The sequence below is a fragment of the Lineus longissimus genome, chromosome 8 (genome assembly GCF_910592395.1).
Source record: "Lineus longissimus chromosome 8, tnLinLong1.2, whole genome shotgun sequence".
Taxonomy (NCBI): Eukaryota; Metazoa; Nemertea; class Pilidiophora; order Heteronemertea; family Lineidae; genus Lineus; species Lineus longissimus.
In genome coordinates, this window is record NC_088315.1 from 11,665,596 (window position 1) to 11,682,666 (window position 17,071).

General features: G+C 41.3%; 1 protein-coding gene across 3 annotated transcripts in view; it reads right to left on the reverse strand.

Annotated features, from left to right (window-relative positions):
- LOC135492752 (E3 ubiquitin-protein ligase RNF213-like) overlaps positions 1–17,071 on the reverse strand; it is a 113,289-nt gene that overhangs the window by 44,124 nt on the left and 52,094 nt on the right. For 2 of the 3 annotated variants that reach the window (XM_064779388.1, XM_064779386.1), the window contains exons 37-54: positions 16,699–16,924; positions 16,291–16,461; positions 15,865–16,094; positions 15,572–15,709; positions 12,935–13,094; positions 10,691–10,891; positions 9,609–9,802; positions 9,003–9,197; positions 7,250–7,370; positions 6,898–7,095; positions 6,397–6,530; positions 6,081–6,288; positions 5,219–5,738; positions 4,822–4,972; positions 3,829–4,339; positions 2,583–2,807; positions 1,995–2,224; positions 951–1,059 (exon numbers count right to left, since the gene is read on the reverse strand). In XM_064779388.1, the coding sequence (XP_064635458.1) occupies positions 951–1,059; positions 1,995–2,224; positions 2,583–2,807; positions 3,829–4,339; positions 4,822–4,972; positions 5,219–5,738; positions 6,081–6,288; positions 6,397–6,530; positions 6,898–7,095; positions 7,250–7,370; positions 9,003–9,197; positions 9,609–9,802; positions 10,691–10,891; positions 12,935–13,094; positions 15,572–15,709; positions 15,865–16,094; positions 16,291–16,461; positions 16,699–16,924 (3,922 nt within the window). The remainder of the gene's footprint in view (positions 1–950; positions 1,060–1,994; positions 2,225–2,582; positions 2,808–3,828; positions 4,340–4,821; positions 4,973–5,218; positions 5,739–6,080; positions 6,289–6,396; positions 6,531–6,897; positions 7,096–7,249; positions 7,371–9,002; positions 9,198–9,608; positions 9,803–10,690; positions 10,892–12,934; positions 13,095–15,571; positions 15,710–15,864; positions 16,095–16,290; positions 16,462–16,698; positions 16,925–17,071) is intronic. The other variant, XM_064779387.1, reaches the window with a different exon arrangement.

The window sequence follows — 17,071 nt, forward strand, 5'->3', positions numbered from 1 at the left end:
TGGCCAAACCATGAAACGAATCGGACCGAAACTTGGTCTCCACGGTGTCATTACATAAGGGTACATGTGTACCAAGTTTCAACTCAATAGCTCTAACAGTTACGAAACGTGCCCTGCTAACGGACGACGGACGACGACGACGACGACGACGACGACGACGACGACGACGACGACGACGACGACGACGACGACGACGACGACGACGACGACGACGACGACGACGACGACGACGACGACGACGACGACGACGACGACGACGACGACGGACGACGGACGCCACGGTATGGGATAAGCTCACCTCTGCTAAGAGGTGAGCTAATAAAAACACTGGGAACCCCAAGTAGGCCAGAAAGGACGCAATAATTAATGGAAAGGAAAACATGCCTACTTGAATTAAACACTATTGCAATGGATCTGAGTCTTGTTCATTACAATAGAGCGGAGAATAGCCTACTTAACTCTACCCTACCAAGATCAAAATAATGGAGCCGGGTCGACTAAGCTAGCTAAGAAAATGTCTATAATTAAATAGACTGGACAATACTACTGCCAAGATTAGTTTGGCGGTCTACTCCGTAGGTGAATGAACCCAAAAATCGTCTAGACTTGGCTGGTTGAATTTGGTTTTAAATCGAATTCACGGCAGCTTTGAAAAAACGATGTGCTTCGTAGAAGCACAAGAGTAAAGACTGAATATGGCGGCATGAGATCGGCGCGATCTCGCGGGATCGGTCAGGGTGCCGCCTGGCGGCCGAGCTGTTAACTCAGTTCTCCCTTTAGAAAATTAAAGGGATACTCTTGTGTTTGAGCCCAAATGGAGTAACATGCAAAAGTGTTCCATAGGTAAGTTTGAATGACACAAAATGGCAAAAAACCTTGATATATGGCCTTTAACAATTAAGATGTAAACACAACAAATAGACTGCTGAGTATTTTTGTTGAATATTCACCATCCAAATTGGACCCACTGAATCAACACGATCTGCTTCAGTCTTGACATGGGGTGGGCACACATGATCCATGAAGAGTTGGACAACACAGATCCTAGTCCATAGAGGCCTGGAAAAGAATAAGATTAAAACATTTGCAAAAACATCGGGTGGCAAATGAAAAATATGCATTGTACTTTTAAGCACGTCTTGTCTCAATGACCAATTCATGCAAATGTCCTGCAATTTTCCCAGCATCAACAATAGGATTTGCTGTGGTTGCGGTACACATTTAAAATTCATAGTCAAAAGGGCTAATCTGCCCTGAGAAACTGAGGTCTGGCTGATTCTAGTGCCACATTCAAGGGCTACTTCCAGGAGACACATAATGTATGAATGCTCAAAAATGTAGACTAATATCATCCCGGATGAGTAGGAGTAGGCGAAATGGGAAGTAGGCGAAATGGGAAGTAGGCAAAATGGGAATTAGGCAAAATGGGAGTAGGCGAAATGGGTGTAGGCAAAATAGGAGTAGGCGAAATGGCTGTAGGCGAAGTGGGTGTAGGCGAAATGGGATGATACCATCACACTGGTATCTAGTTTCATACCAATAAAAAACAAAAGTTATCAAAAAATGTTTGATTAATCCGTTTTGATGGAGTAATTATGATGTCATCTAAACTAAGAAAAAGTATTGTTGCCTTGCTGACCGTTTTTGAGCCATCAAATATATGCCGTATGCCGTTTGTATTTAAAGGTGGCTTAGGTAGAAAAAAACGCAGTAAGAACGTACAAAATGCCATAATGCAGTTATCATGCATGCAAATTTGCTGAAACTTGGTGTCTATAGTATCTGTATATCTGTCTACACAATGGCAATGTTGAAATTTATATGATGAATATTCTAGCTATGTAGCTGTAAATTTTCAAATTCATAATTTTTAACGAACGGCGTAAGCCTTTAATGTATTCACTGATATAGAGGAATTGAGATTTACAGGATAACATGGTAAATGTCATCATTACAAATACATTTTGCACTGGCCCGATTCCTAAAATTCTTACCTGTACTCCTCCACATATTTCTGGCACAATGCTCCTAGAGGTAGGCCCTGACCATGAGCAGCAGTCTGCTGCATGATTCTCTCAGCCAAAGGCTTGAATAATTTGACTCGGTCAATCCACAACCTCCGCCCTTGTATCTTTTTCTTTAATGGATGTTCTTGTTTTTCATGCTCATCGTGAACATTATTGATGTGGTCAATAATCCGGATGAGGACAATCACATCAAGGGTCTGTAAAAAGAGACAACGAGAACATAGTTCTCTTCAGTACTATTAAGAAGATACTACTAAGATAGTCCATATATCAGCCCTCAACCGTAACCCGGTGACAGCTTGCAATTGGCTTCTTTAGTTACTGGGTTGGTCTATCAAATTACCAAGCTCACCCCAGGGAAGATTTGTTGGCCGTAATAGGGCCAACATATCCTCCCTATTGTTTCACGCAGTTAAATACGCATTTTGAACACGATGTTCAGTAGATGAATTGAAAGTGAGCATTAAAAGATCCGCTTTACATGCCGGGCATTACCAGTGGCATGATCATATTGTCCTGAGAAGTAAAACAAGTCGACTATCATTGATAACTCACCATCTCTGTGAGTGTGTTGCTGAGCTCTTTATGTTTGCTTTCTATGAGCAATTCTAAGCACTCAGGCCAGATACTGCAGGCATAGATGAAATGATCCAAGCGCTCACGACACTTCGCATGCGTCAAGTGAAGTTTCTGTATCGTCAATCTTGTGCCATCCTCCCCATCTAGTTTTAATGTCTGACACACTTCCCTGAAGGCAATCTTGAGAGTCTTTATCAAAATCTGAAAGATTGAAGTCAATTCATTATTATAGGAAGATGCAATATGTTTTGTTTTAGTGATTTTTATTCCATTAATAAAAGTATAAAGAACACATACATAAATTTCCTAGGGCTGCCGCCCCTGTATCTAAAATAATATAATCATCATATCAACCATTATATCAATACCGGCGTCGTAACCCTATTGGATTTTTGCCGGAATAATGGAGTCCGCTACAGGCTACTCTCCACCTTTATAGGATCTTTTACTTGCCCTAGCACAGACACTCAGGTACCAGGGACCACGACTTTTAATCTCATCCGACAGACCCTCGAGTATTTCAAACGTTGAACGTATTGTGAAGAGCCAGGAATTGTTGGTTTAGTTCCTTGAAAGCCACGCCGGTTCATACAAAAATACAATCCTGGGTTCTCCCCGTGCCCTATTGCGTGGTTGCCAGCAGTGTTAACCACTAGGCTATGAGGCTCCTTAACATAATCTGATAAAAGTTTCCTGACTTAACATGATCAGTTAACATGAGTTAACATGAAAACAAGGCAGGAAAGTGGCAACAAAGAATTAACGCTGAATTTTGTGGCACAATCTTAAAAGCTGTGTTCTACATATAGTCTGTACACGATTCGCCAACATTTTCTAAAGAATATTTGACGCATTGTCGGTAATTCAATAACCCCTTTGTTGCAATGTATCAACTCCAGATCTCGTATAACATTGTTTTTCATGAAAAATACAATGCACATTTTTGGTGCTGCAACCATAACAGCTTGGATCGGTACAAATTATAGAAGCAGTCAAAGCACAGTCAAAACCACTGTTCAATGATGATTGTTTCGAGGTGTTTTAGAATAGAAAATGATACCTCACTGCCAGTATGGATGTCTCACAAAACACTGCTTGGGCAGACCTTCAACGCCCGTTTCAGCCATCATTTAAGCACCGCGCTCATTGTGCTTGTTAAAACGACATATACCTCTAATTTGGTACCAATTCCTTCAATCACAAATAATGTGGAAGTTCCTACCTGTTCCAGGTCTTCCTCAACGGCCTTGAAGCACAAATGAACGAAGTCTTTCAAGTACTGTTCCATCAATTCATCCTGTACAGTCTCTGGCTGGTCTTGCATGAATCTCGTCAATGATTTTCCCACAGGGCTCTCCTGGAACAGCCTCTGGCAAGTCAGTTCCATCTCCTCTCCTGGTGCTCTTTGTGCTGTCTGTATAATCAACTCCATTTGTGAGTGTATCTCCCAGGAGAAAGGAAACTGAGGTTTGAACAGATGGTGACCGTTGCCTGTCTGTGGGGCAATCATTTCTGTCACATCAACATGGGTTGTGGGCGACTGGAACTGCGTGTAGGATAGTGGAGTCACCAGATTATCAGCAAACATTTGAAGCCAGAGTTGTCGGATGACGTCGTCAAGCCTTGTCTCGTTTTTCTTGAGGATATCGAGATTACAGTTTGTATCCATGTAGGCCACTAAACCTGCAAGGATTGGTGTCAATTTGTTTTCCATCACCATCTGGACTGCCTTCCTAAATAGAAAAACATAAAAAATACAAATTATAGTGTAGGACAGTTTCCAAAATGTTGATTCTTGACATGACTACCAGCTATTCCAGAAAGGCCATCAGGAAGATAAAATGAATGAAACAACATACCTTTTAAATGACTATGAATCAGAGCTAAGATTGGCAGAATTTGGAAGAAATGTTCAGATCTGTATTTGTTTATGCATATAAGCATGCAAGCATGAGTACCTTAGCAGGGACTGCATACGGATGCATAACCCAATACAAAATCTGGAAGTTTTGTTACAAGTACATGTATTGCCGATCATGGCGCTGATTAACATCATGAATGAAACCATTTACATAAACCTTTTTTATGTAGCCTTCCATTTAAGGTGATCGAAGCAGGCTTCAGCTGTAGTCAACCCTCTACTGTCCTCCACCTGCAATTGGTCTCGGGATGTTTCAGGTATTGATATCAATGAGAAAATTTAAAATGTGCCTACCTGAAGGTTCCAACCCGATTGATGGTTTCCGTGGCAGCAGCTTCCTTGCTCAGCCAATCACTGGCCATCGAATGTACTGATGTCCTGCCTTCTTTTTCTTGGAAGAGCTGGAGCACTCGAACCTTCATGGCAGACATCAGGGAGTTCACATCTGAAAGCAGACCTAATATTAATATTTATCTCTTAATGTCCACCAGACTGCTATACAATATACATGTATATGATAAAATAGGCATCCATCTGTGTGATTCTTACAGTTTTACTAACCTTTGTAAGGATGTGAAAGGCCAGCTATATAAATTCTTTATAGCTAAGGCCGATAGTCAACTCAGTTTGCTTTAGAAAAGCCTATTAGACTATACACTACTGGTTGTTTAATGCCAATGCGTGAGCCTACCTTCTTTCTGAGAAACCTTTTCCAAAATGATGTGCAAACGTTCTGTGGCTCTCTCAGAAGGCACAAATTCTGGATCTTTGACGATAGAAGCAGCACTCTGGATACATGATTGAATAAGGGCATCTACATCAAGGAATTGCTCAACCGATCTATCAATAGGGCGACATCCACCATGCTCTTGAGCCCTCTGTGTTGTCATCTGCACAATCTCATTCAGTCGTTCAGGTGAAGGTTGAATTGGCCATGTTTCATGGTTTTCAAGGTCAATTCCATCGATATTGATGTCAACACTTTCAGGAGAAAGTGGTGGGGTCAGCAGTCCTTCCCTTGGGACATGAACATCGTCAATGAATGAAAGGGCATGCTTTTGCTGGAGGCACTGTCCAATTCCTTTCCCAACACTTCCTTTCCTCACAGATTCCCCTATCAGATCACCTATGGATTGTTCAGACAACTTCATGATGGCAGGCTGGTGAGTAACACGAAGGTCGTCGATATATACAGAGGACCACCTTCCACCCTAAAACGGTACCAAGTGATTAATTGGGATCACCAGGGCCTTTGGTATAAAGTAAATGACCACACCGAAAGAACACAGATCTCAAAACTGAAATAAAGGGCCTGACAAAGTCGGTTCTCATATACCTTGGTAATGGTTTTGATTCTATTCCAACACATACACGTACATACACAGATAAAACAGTGGCAACAGGTACCCTAAGCCAAGTAAATTCTATCGCAAATTGACAAGTCTGCAAAATTAGATGTTCTGCACGATGCATGAAAATATTATTTGGGTGTAATATTCAATGCTAGCTTGCCTCACTTTTGAAACTAGCCATCATCACATCATCTTACTTACTTGGAATCCAATGAAGCTTCCTGCCATCACTCTAGGCATCTGGACAATAAACACGAAATGCGCCTTTCCTCTCATTGTATTTTTCGACTTGGTGAACTCTTCCATAATCTGGTAGCGTGCACATGCTATCAAGTTACTGTTCCTGTCACCAGAGTCACACTGGAGAAGCATAAGTCGTTCATCATTGTCCTGCTGGTCAAAGAACTTCCTGAAGAAAAAAAAACATCAACTGCTGTCACACCAGTACCGGCCTACATGAAACAGAAAAATATCTTACAAATAAAAAGTCTCATGAAGAAGTAACCACTAAGCTTACCTTAACTCCCTGGAAAACTGTTGCTTTGTGTCCATTGCCTGCAAGGCCAGCAGGGTGAAGTTTTTTCCAATCCCCAACCTCCGGGACAAAATCCGAGCATCGTTCTTGGCAAAAAGATGCGACTTTGTGGTCACCTGTAAACAATGCAAAGAAGTATTCCTCAGCAAATTAGTTTAAATTCAACAACATAATCAGTGGTATCTTAAATATGATTTTCCAATGAAGTAAGTTATAAAATCATCATAATCTTCCACAATGTACTTCCCTATTGGTCATAATATATCCTATCATTTCAAGCTTATCATGATACAGTTTAGCTTACATTCTCAGGGTGAAACCAAAAAAACACTCTAAGCTCCACCTCTCATATTCACAAGTTCTCAAATCCAGGTACCTCATAGAAGATATTCCTTTTTTCCTCCAACAGACTTGCTACAAAACAGATTTTGCGTTCTGATGATACAGCAGTTCGCAAGGCGCGTCAACAAATATATTTCTTACCTCCAGGAAGATACCTTTTCCCGATGTCCTATCCTTCAGGAGCTGACTAACAACTTGACTGAGGCTGTCATGAGCTTGCTCGATGAAGTATTTCTCAGAAAGGGCTTTCCATTCAGGAGCTAACTGTGTATCTTTCAGCCTGACAACTGATTCAGGTGTGGCACACATCAGGAGAACATCTTTGCACCGATTGTAAACCTGTTGTAAAACAATGACAGAAATATCATCATCTATGTTATCAATAATACATATATTTGATTTTAGCACATAAGTAAAATTCTGGACTCAAAATGTGAAAAGGGCAATTTTTTATCTTATTTTCAAAAAGGTGGTCCTTTATTTCACAACTCACCTTTTCAGCCCATCCAGTACTGGTCTCATCTGCATCCAGTTCCTTGCTAATCTGTAGAACAACAGACGCTGCAGTGTCATCATGGTAACCACAGAATACATCACCAGGGACAATTTCTTTCCTGCAATTAAAGTTACAATTCAGTACAATGTATAGTACAAGAGACACGCAGAGCATTCTACAAAGTTTTTGTGTCGTTTGGAAGTTCTATGCCACATGAAATGAAAAGGCCAGGGGCCATTGTGCTCATCGTATGGGTTTTTTGGTGTATGGTAGGAATTCATACTGGTTAAGAAATATCTGCATGTAAAGTATATACATGTAGTTCAAATCAAAACCGGTATGACAAGTGATGTATCCTCACTTGGAGTACCTGGCGGCCTGAATAACTACGCTGGCGAATGAATAGCAAGGAATGAGATGAATGACAAGAGAATGGAACAAGTAGTACATGAATGTACCAGAAAGTGAATTTATGGCAGAAAAGGAGATCTGGACAGACTAGATGGAATCAAGCTTAGACAAATGGGGCCAAATTCATAAAGGGCGTTTAACTGAAAACAAAATTTAACTACTGAATAGACAGATTCAGGTCCTTCATGTAAATCTTCACAGAATATGAATAGGCCCTAATTAGGAACTAGGGAGAAGTTACACACATCTAACCCTTAAACGCCCTTTCTATATTTGGCGCCTAGGGTGGACGGCAGCTGTGAAAGTTTTATTGGAACTGCAGCGAATTAAGTAGTTGAGGGGTTCTTTTGTCTCATCCACTCTTCAATACCTTTAGTTTGATGACAAACTCGACTGCCTTCGCTCCAACTGTGTTTAAGCAGGTCAGTGCAAAACTACTCTTTCAATACCTTTAGTTTGATATCATTAACGGGACTGCCATCCTCTAACGGTGTTTAAGTTGTTTAGTAGGTAATAAAAATAGATCCGGGCAAACCTACTCTTCAACACTTTTAGTTTGATATCAAACACGGATGACACCTTTAGCTTTAACCGTCACCAAGTAGGTCAGTTGAAAAGTAGGTCAAATAAAAAAAACACAGTATAATATGTAATGTATCCTTGCTGGGAGTACCAACCATAACAACTTTATCGAATACCAATCACTAATGAGCGAGATATCACACTTTCTAGCGAGATATCACACTTTCTAGATTTTCGAGAAACAGATCAGACCAAAATTCAGTGTCAGAGGTAACTTGACCTAGGGGGTCATGTGTACAAAGTTTCAAGCCCATAGCCCTAGCACTTAGCAATTACGAAATGTGCCTCAAACGGTCAATTTACACCATTTGACCTCTGTGACCTTGAAAAGTAGGTCAATCAAAAACACATATGATATGTGATATATCCTTGCTAGGAGTACCTACCATAAAATGTTCATGAAAAACAAATCACTAATAAGTGAGATGTCACACAATTTATATTTTAAGTTTTGGCCCCCTGGTGGCCAAGTGAAGAATCAGACTCTACCGAAATTCAGTGTCAAAGGTCATCTGACCTAGGGGGTCATTCATGCAAAGTTTTGAGTTCATAGCCCTAGCGGTTAAGAAACGTGCCACTGTTTTTGAAATAGGATATGACGGGCGACGACGACGGACACTGCGCTGTCGTATAGACTCACCGTACCGGTGAGCCAAAAAACGAAAAGCATTGTGGCTGGTGTATCAAATGAACCAGGTGCCCAGGTTGAGCTCAATCCTACCACAAAAAAATCAAAAGAAGTCCTATTTGAACTCACCGTCTTGACTGAGGTACTGGGGTATTGAATTTCGGTGTGACGTAATCTTTTGCCCACTTCTCAATCCTCTTAGTGACCTTTATCTGCTTCTCACTTAACATGGTCGTCATGGCCAGCACATGTTTTTCCAGGCGGTTGATTAGCGGAATCGGGAACTCCTTGTACACGACCTCCTTCTCGGCAACCACTATCAACCTGAAAATTGTCAATGTTATAAAAAGTCAACATCATGATATAATCTGGTCAGCATATCACTTCTATTTTTACTTTTCCCCTCTCGTGTTTTAAAATGATTTTTTAAATTTTAGTCAACCAGCTTTAAAACAGCATGCTACAGGCCTTTTCAAAGAAGACGAATCAGCACCAAAACAAATCAAATGCACACACTCAGAACATGTCAGAAGGCCTAAGCCGACTTCAGACAATGCCTAGTGACACGGTGATCCTTTGTTGAAAGTGAAACGCATGACTGGTCAGCACCAAAACAAACTTCTTCGAATTCGTCTATTCAGTAAGATACAGTATACTACTTTCATTTTGCATCAACTGAGTCATGCCTGGCTCAACTGACTAAGTGCTCCCTCCAAACACCTTCGATCCACTTACCTAAACCTAGCGTCAACCCTACACTTGACACGATGGGTGCCAAGTCCAAGATCCACGTATCTCTCGCCTCCCATGTAAACATAGTACTGATTGAGAGCATCATACAAGGACTCGTACAACGACTCCAGGTTCAGAAGTACCACGGTCTTCCCGGTCTCCATACACTTCTTAATGCGGTTGATGTTACGGCAGACCTACAAAGAAAGATACGTCAGAGCACGCTTTTCACAATTTCTAGATAGGGATCAAATCGAAATATCGCAGAAATAAACAACAAATCAACGAACATGATCCAAATAAACACTTTTTACTGGCAAGTGGGTCTAATATCGACTATAGGCCTTCTAGTTTCAAACTAAAGACCATCTTATTTTAAACTGCACTAAGTAATATGCCTTCCTACATGGTAAAAATCAATGATTCAACTTTGCTTAAAGATTGCCAGCATACTCCTGGTCATGTTCTTCAATCTGAAATCTGTTGCAGTTTAATAGCATAAAACAAACGACAGACAAATACGAGTCATGGTGCTCATTAGCTTCTTGCAAAGAAACAATTTGGATGGTCCTTTAGAAGCTACACACAACATTTTAAAGAGTCAGTAGAAAGCATTAATTTTTTTTCAAAATACGGTTTACCAGTTAGACAGAAGTTTCTGTGCAGAATGATGATTGCAACACGAATTGCATTTGGCATTTAAGTTGGCCCTTAAGGACGAATCGTCAGCTCAGGGTTAACTAGTTAAATCTGACATTTTGATTGTTCCGAGAAAAACCCAATCGAAGATTCAAAACTCAATGGAAATGCAGTTGTTTTGAGGAGTGTTTGTGCATTACACATCAACCGGTACAGCTACTACAAGTACGATTTAAACTTGTAATTAAAGGTCATTTAAGATAATAAAATCAATTTTGTGCCAAAAACCTACGTTGGCCATGCTGGGGAAAAATGATGCAAAAGGAAAGAAAGATATCAAGGTGGCGCAATGTAAACTTTTCTCCAACCTCAAGGAATAAAGGCAACAGGTCTACAACTCGCTACAATGGTCCGATGTGTTTCATAATACTGTATGGCCAACAAACCTGAGTATATTCCTGGTCACTGCGGAAGCTGCTCCCAAAAATGACAATGAAGTCTTCCATGTTGAGGAGATGCTGCTTCAGGATGCCTAGGGCTGCATAATTCTCTGTCAGGATGAGTAGGTATCGGCTCTCACTGCTCACACCATCTCCTGATAGACATGCTTTGATCAAGCCCTCTGTATCACATTTGGGATCATTCGGCTGAATTCACAATGTAGAAAATGCAGTTAAAGTTTAGACACACAATAGTCCTGTCACTGAACAGAGAAGTCCATATTAAGATCGTTTTTAGATAGAAGCACACAATCAGGCTCTTTCTTGTAAGTGGTCATGCTAAATTCTTTTTGCCCCCAGAATGGACTGCTAATGCCGGGGTGGCTAAGAGGACGAGCTCACTTTGACCATTAAATACTCCAAAAGGCACAGCGCACCACATGGCCTCTGGCAGTCAAGCTCCAAACCTAGCCTTCCCGTGGCCGGGGTGTTTCAGCCAATAGCGGTGGTGCGAAAGGCAAGCCACTGGCGCCTCAAAACAGATTGCTCTGGGCAGATGGAGCTGATCAGCTGTTAAGGCAATTCATCTAGAAGATGGAAAACTCTGATCAAAAACCCGGGCTGATGCTGTCCGATCACCCTCTTATTGGGGCTAAATAGTGTTGGATGTCAGCAGCCAATGGCAGACGAAAGTGCATGATCACTTCAACGGCAAAGGGCATAAGAGGAGACATTGCTCCCACTGACCAGCTGACACTTATACAGGGCATGAGCTGCCCACTTTGGTTCGAAGCGAGAAATAGCGGCCAGCCAGTGATCCAGTGATAACCTGGACCATATCGCCATAAGGGACAGAGTAGGCTGGTGACAGTGGGAGGGTAAATGTACCTAATTGAGAGTAGTGCCTGCCTAATCCATATTATCCACCTGAGAGACAAGGCCCTCAAGGAAATCTCTACACTCAAGATTGCTGTTGCCCAGGAGGTTGTACAAGCAAGTCTACTGAAATTGATGAAGGCCACCATGCGCAGCAGGGCCAATTACGGGCTACACATAGCTAGATGTGCACCCAACAGGGCAATGGAACAACAGCAGCATGTGGAGAACCAGGCCTTGAGAATCGTTGCAGGTAGCACAAGCAGGAATGCAAATGACGCTCTTCATGACTGGCTACGGATTCCAACAGTCAGAAAGAGGCAGATCATACTGGGAGCGAAAGCCCTTCTGAATGCAATCAAGACAGGAAGTCGTCCCATGCAAGCAGAACTCATTGACAGAAAGGGTGCGCTATGATTCGAGGATATCTGTCCAATCGACAACATCAGATGGGATGGCTGGGTTGAGTGTTAAAAGCACTCCATTGACACCACCATCATCGGCTCTGGTCAATGGAGGGACAAGATTGAAGACCTCAACAATGCCATGGTAAGCGAGTACATCTATGAGAGGGCACCAACTATTGTGATTGCGGTTGATGGATCGATCAGAGACGAAGTCACTGCCTGGGCCGGAACAGTATGGAAAGACGGAAAAAACATATTCGAATCGCCAACGGGCAGACATGGAAGGTCGACCTCATACCGGGCTGAAGGAGAGGGACTACAGGATGCCCTGGCATGGTTGCCTCAGAACACCATTGAACAAGACCATGCACTGATCCTCACTGATTTACTGAGCTTGGTTAGCAGGTTACAGAATAGGATGGTAATGAGCACATGGATCTCCATCATCCTGCAGATCCCGGCCAGGATTGAAATAGCGTTCATCCCAGCAGGACACGCTGGTATCAAACTAAATGAGTAGGTGGACAAGTTGGCTTGGGGAGTGGAACCTTTCCGTGACCTCGTAAAGACTTCTGCAGATGTGGTGCAGACCCTTGCGAAGGAGAGCCGGTACCTGCAGGTGGAGCAGCCACCGTCATGGGCAAAGCAGATACTTTTCGATAGAGAAATTGCGTAGGGCAAAGGTGGCAGAAGTGAACTCCGGGGCTAGCAAGGGAAGATCAAGTCACAACTCCTGATGGGCCAGGTCACCCAAAGGACCATGGCAAATCTACTTGAGATGCTAGAAGGGAGAGGACCTTGGCACTTGCCAAAGTCGCTACTCTCCTAGTGTTAAAGACATGGCAAGGCAGGTAAAATTCATCCTCGGTAAAATTTCCTCTAATGGCATACATCCTACACACTGTGGATAGAAGCAACAACGTAGGTATTTGATAACTGAGATATTCCATTCACTTCTTCAACTCACCTTACGTTGTGTACTCATATTGGGGAATTTGTTCTTGAACACCTTTACTGGATTCACATTTTCTATTCCACCGAAGTTTCTGCGGACAGCATGCTCTAACTGATGCCAGGTTGGAGCAGCTCCTGATTTCTCCGCAAAGGCATATACCATTTTGACCAGACTGAAACAATCAATGGTCATAGCTTAATCACATGTATCATTTTGGTAAGATAAATTGACCTCACTTGATCGTGATGCCAATAAAAATATGACATGAAATCTCAGCCAAAATCAATCATAACCAATCCTAAAATAATTCTTTGAAAAAACTGAGATCCACTACTCTTTTGAGGTGCAATGTGGAAATTCAATTATTTGCCTTAAACATTATCTGAAATAACCTCATTGTTTCAAAGAATGAAACGGCCAGGGGCCATTGTGCTCACCGTAAGTATATTTAGTAGACAATTAATTCATGCTAGTTACAGAAAGTGTTACAGTATGTAGCCAAATAAAAAAGTTTTATGAGGTAAAATCAAAAACCATGTGCAAGTACATGTAATACTGTATGGTGGGTTAGCTGGTCCCATGTTCATCAGACTGGTGCAAAAATCACAATTCTTAAAGTTTTCAGATTTGGGCCCAAGGTGGCCAAGTTGAGAATCAGATTGGACTGGAATGTGTTATCAGAGGTTATCTGACCTATACGGCCATGTATACCCAGTTTCAGGTTCATAGCTTCAGTCGTTTTAAAAGAAACGTGCCAAAGTGACACTCTAACAGCCAATTTTTGCCGTTTGACCTCTGTGACCTTGAAAAGTAGGTCAAATTAAAAACCCGTACGATATATGATGTATCCTTGCTATGAGTACCTACGACAAAAGTTTTATCGAAAACAAGTCATAAGCAAGATATCACACTTTTAAGACATCCACATTCGGCCCCCTGGTGGCCAAGTTGAGAATCAGGTCGGACCGAAATTCAGCACCAGAGGTTATCTGATATAGGTGGTTATATGTACCAAGTTTCAAGTTCATAGCTTTGGCGGTTAAGAAACGTGCCATAGTTAGACTCAAACGGCAAATTTACGCAATTTGACCTCTGCGACCTTGAAAATTAGGTAAAATTGAAAACCTACCTGATATATGATGTATCTTTGCTATGAGTACATACCACAAAAGTTTTATGGAAAACAAGTCATTAATAAGCGAGATATCACACTTTTTAGATATCTACATTCGGCCCCCTGGTGGCCAAGTTGAGAATTAGATCAGACCGAAATTCAGCACCAGAGGTTATGTGATATAGGGGGTTATATGTACCAAGTTTCAAGTTCATAGCTATAGTGGTTAAGAAACGTGCCATAGTTTACACTCTAATGGCCAATTTACGCCATATGACCTCTGTGACCTTGAAAAGAAGGTCAAATTAAAAACCCGTATGATATGTGATGTATCTTTGCTATGAGTACTTACAACAAAAGTTTTATCAAAAACAAGTCACTAATAAACGAGATATCACACTTTTTAGATATCCACATTTGGCCCCCTGGTGGCCAAACTGAGAATCAGATCGGACCGAAAATCAGTGTCAGGGGTCAGCGGACCTAGGGCATTCTGTGTACAAAGTTTCAAGTTCATAGCCCTAGCAGTTAAGAAACGTGCCACTGTTAGGATACGCCGACGCCGACGCCGCCGACGACGACGACGACGGACACAGCGGTATTATATAGACTCCCCTAACGGTGAGCCAAAAACAAACATATGTGACTAATTTCATTCAATGAATTACATTTTGAAACAATAATTTTCCTATTCAAACCATTCCAAACCATGCAGGAAATCATACAAAAATAATTTCAGTACCCCAGAATTTGGGAAAATCCATGGTTTCAAAACCACACAAAGTTTGTGTTTTCATTCTTTCAAATCATATTGAGGTGCATTGTTATTATTTCAAACTACATAACTACTCGTTTTGAACTCATGGTTCAGTAATTTATGCAAACATCAGTGTTTGAACAGTTACAGTTCCATGGAATGAAACCTTGGAACTGCTACGAATGTCAGCATAGTGTTCACGTAGAGACCATGATAGACAGTGATAGCCCACTGTGCATGTGCAGTGACTATACGTTAGACCATCATATGATACAATAAGTTTGTAAGCAAGGCACAATTTTCCATGGGGTGGAAACAATGATATTCGCAACTGTTCATGTGATGAAAACGATTAGTTTCAGCAAAGTCTATGGTTTGAAATAATTACGTTGCAACTCATGGTTTGAAAGAATGAATGTGTCAATATTGTGTGGTTTTGAAGCCATGAATTCGCACAACTTCCATGGTATTGAAATACTTTGGTACATGTTTTCCCGGTTTGGAAATAAACCGATGGTTTGATAAATAAAACAATGAGATTATTTCAAATAAAATTGGTATATCTTCAAAATCCCACATAGTGCCTCTTAGTATTGGGTGTAACCAAATATGAATAAAGTCATTAAACATGCTTAGTGTAACCAACACTGAAATAATCCTTTGAAAAAATTGAGACCCACTGCTGTATTGGGTGGAATCTGCAAATTACCCCAAAAATTATTAATTTCAGTGAGGCTCACAATAGTACAATACATTAACTTGTTTTACATCACAATACCTGTAGAAATCCCTCAGACCAAAAAACTCTCGGATTTCGTGAGATGACATCCGGTAGAGTTCCAAATAAGCATTTGCCATTCTTGGAATAAGTGGCCTTATATCTTCTAACACCTGTTTCTTGGTCGAGCATATTCCCCTAAAATTGTAAAAATAGTCAAGACATAACGAGACCTTTTATAAGCCTCACTGAGGCAAAAAGACAAAATTTAGGAAATTCAAAACAAGTGACCCAATTTCATTATAATCACAACTGAGTGCGAAAAATCAAAAGGGCAATAATAAGGAACTTACTCCGCACTCCGAATGAGTTCATTCTCATCAGGTACATCACGCTGGACAAGAATGCCACGATTCATTTTGGCAGGATCAAGAGCCCAGTTGGAGATTCCAATGAATGCCACCTTCTTGTAGTCAGTAGAAACAACATTATCATCATCATCATTACCATCATCGTCAGTGCGATCATCATCAGGTTGCTCATCGTCTCCACATGTACCATCTTCAAGAAGGGGATGGAGTGTCTAAAAGATGGAATAACTTACTTGTTATCTAATCGATCAAAAAGTCAATCCAATTAAAATATGGCGAAGTCGATATATTTCAAAGTCGATGTATTAATCTTAAGAATACAATCATTAATCTTGCATCTCCCCCACCCATCCCCCATTCCCAACAATCGGGGAAAAAATGTAGCAGACGTTAAACATGCGGACTCACCTTCAACGGCATTCGTGGTGAATCTTCAGCCAATCCGACCTCATCCAATACGACAACTGACACAAACTGTTCCAAGTTCTTTTTCTTCTGGAACATTGCGCACTGTTTGAATGTTCCTTTGATACCATCAGGTGTGGCCAATGGAGAACATTGGAATGATACCATGTGAACCTGTACAATCAATAAGACATTTGAATTGAGATGCCATTCTCATGCTAAATGCATTTGCAGTTTTGTACATCTGATATGAGATTAAGAGAAAATAGTTAATCAAATATCAAGATGGATGATGTAAGAGGGCCATAGCCACTTCAAACACAAAATCAGGGGCAGGTCTTCAATTTGCGATCCTTGATAGCATCACATGTTGCTTCACTGATTATTCAAAAATCGAGCCCTTAGGCCTACCTGCTTTAAGGACTTGAAGAGAGGGGTCTTAGCAGTCTCTCCCTGCATAGCGTCTGTCACAATGAGTTTCGCCAGAGATTTTGAACTTCCAGGCTTTCCAACCAGGAACAGAGGTATCCTCAGCTCAATACACACAACCATCATAAACAGGTTCTCCTTTAAAGCCTGATTGTGAGCAATGTTGGGCTCTGTGATTTGCGCTTGGTCAAGGAAGAGATCTTGGCATCTGAAACAAAATATTCATGTCATATCAGTATATAATTTAGAGGGGTATGCCGTTTGTTATTACTGGTGGTAGAGGAATATTGAAATGCAGTTATACACAATGCCGTCCACTCAGTTATTATGCATACGTCTTTGCTGAAACTTGGTA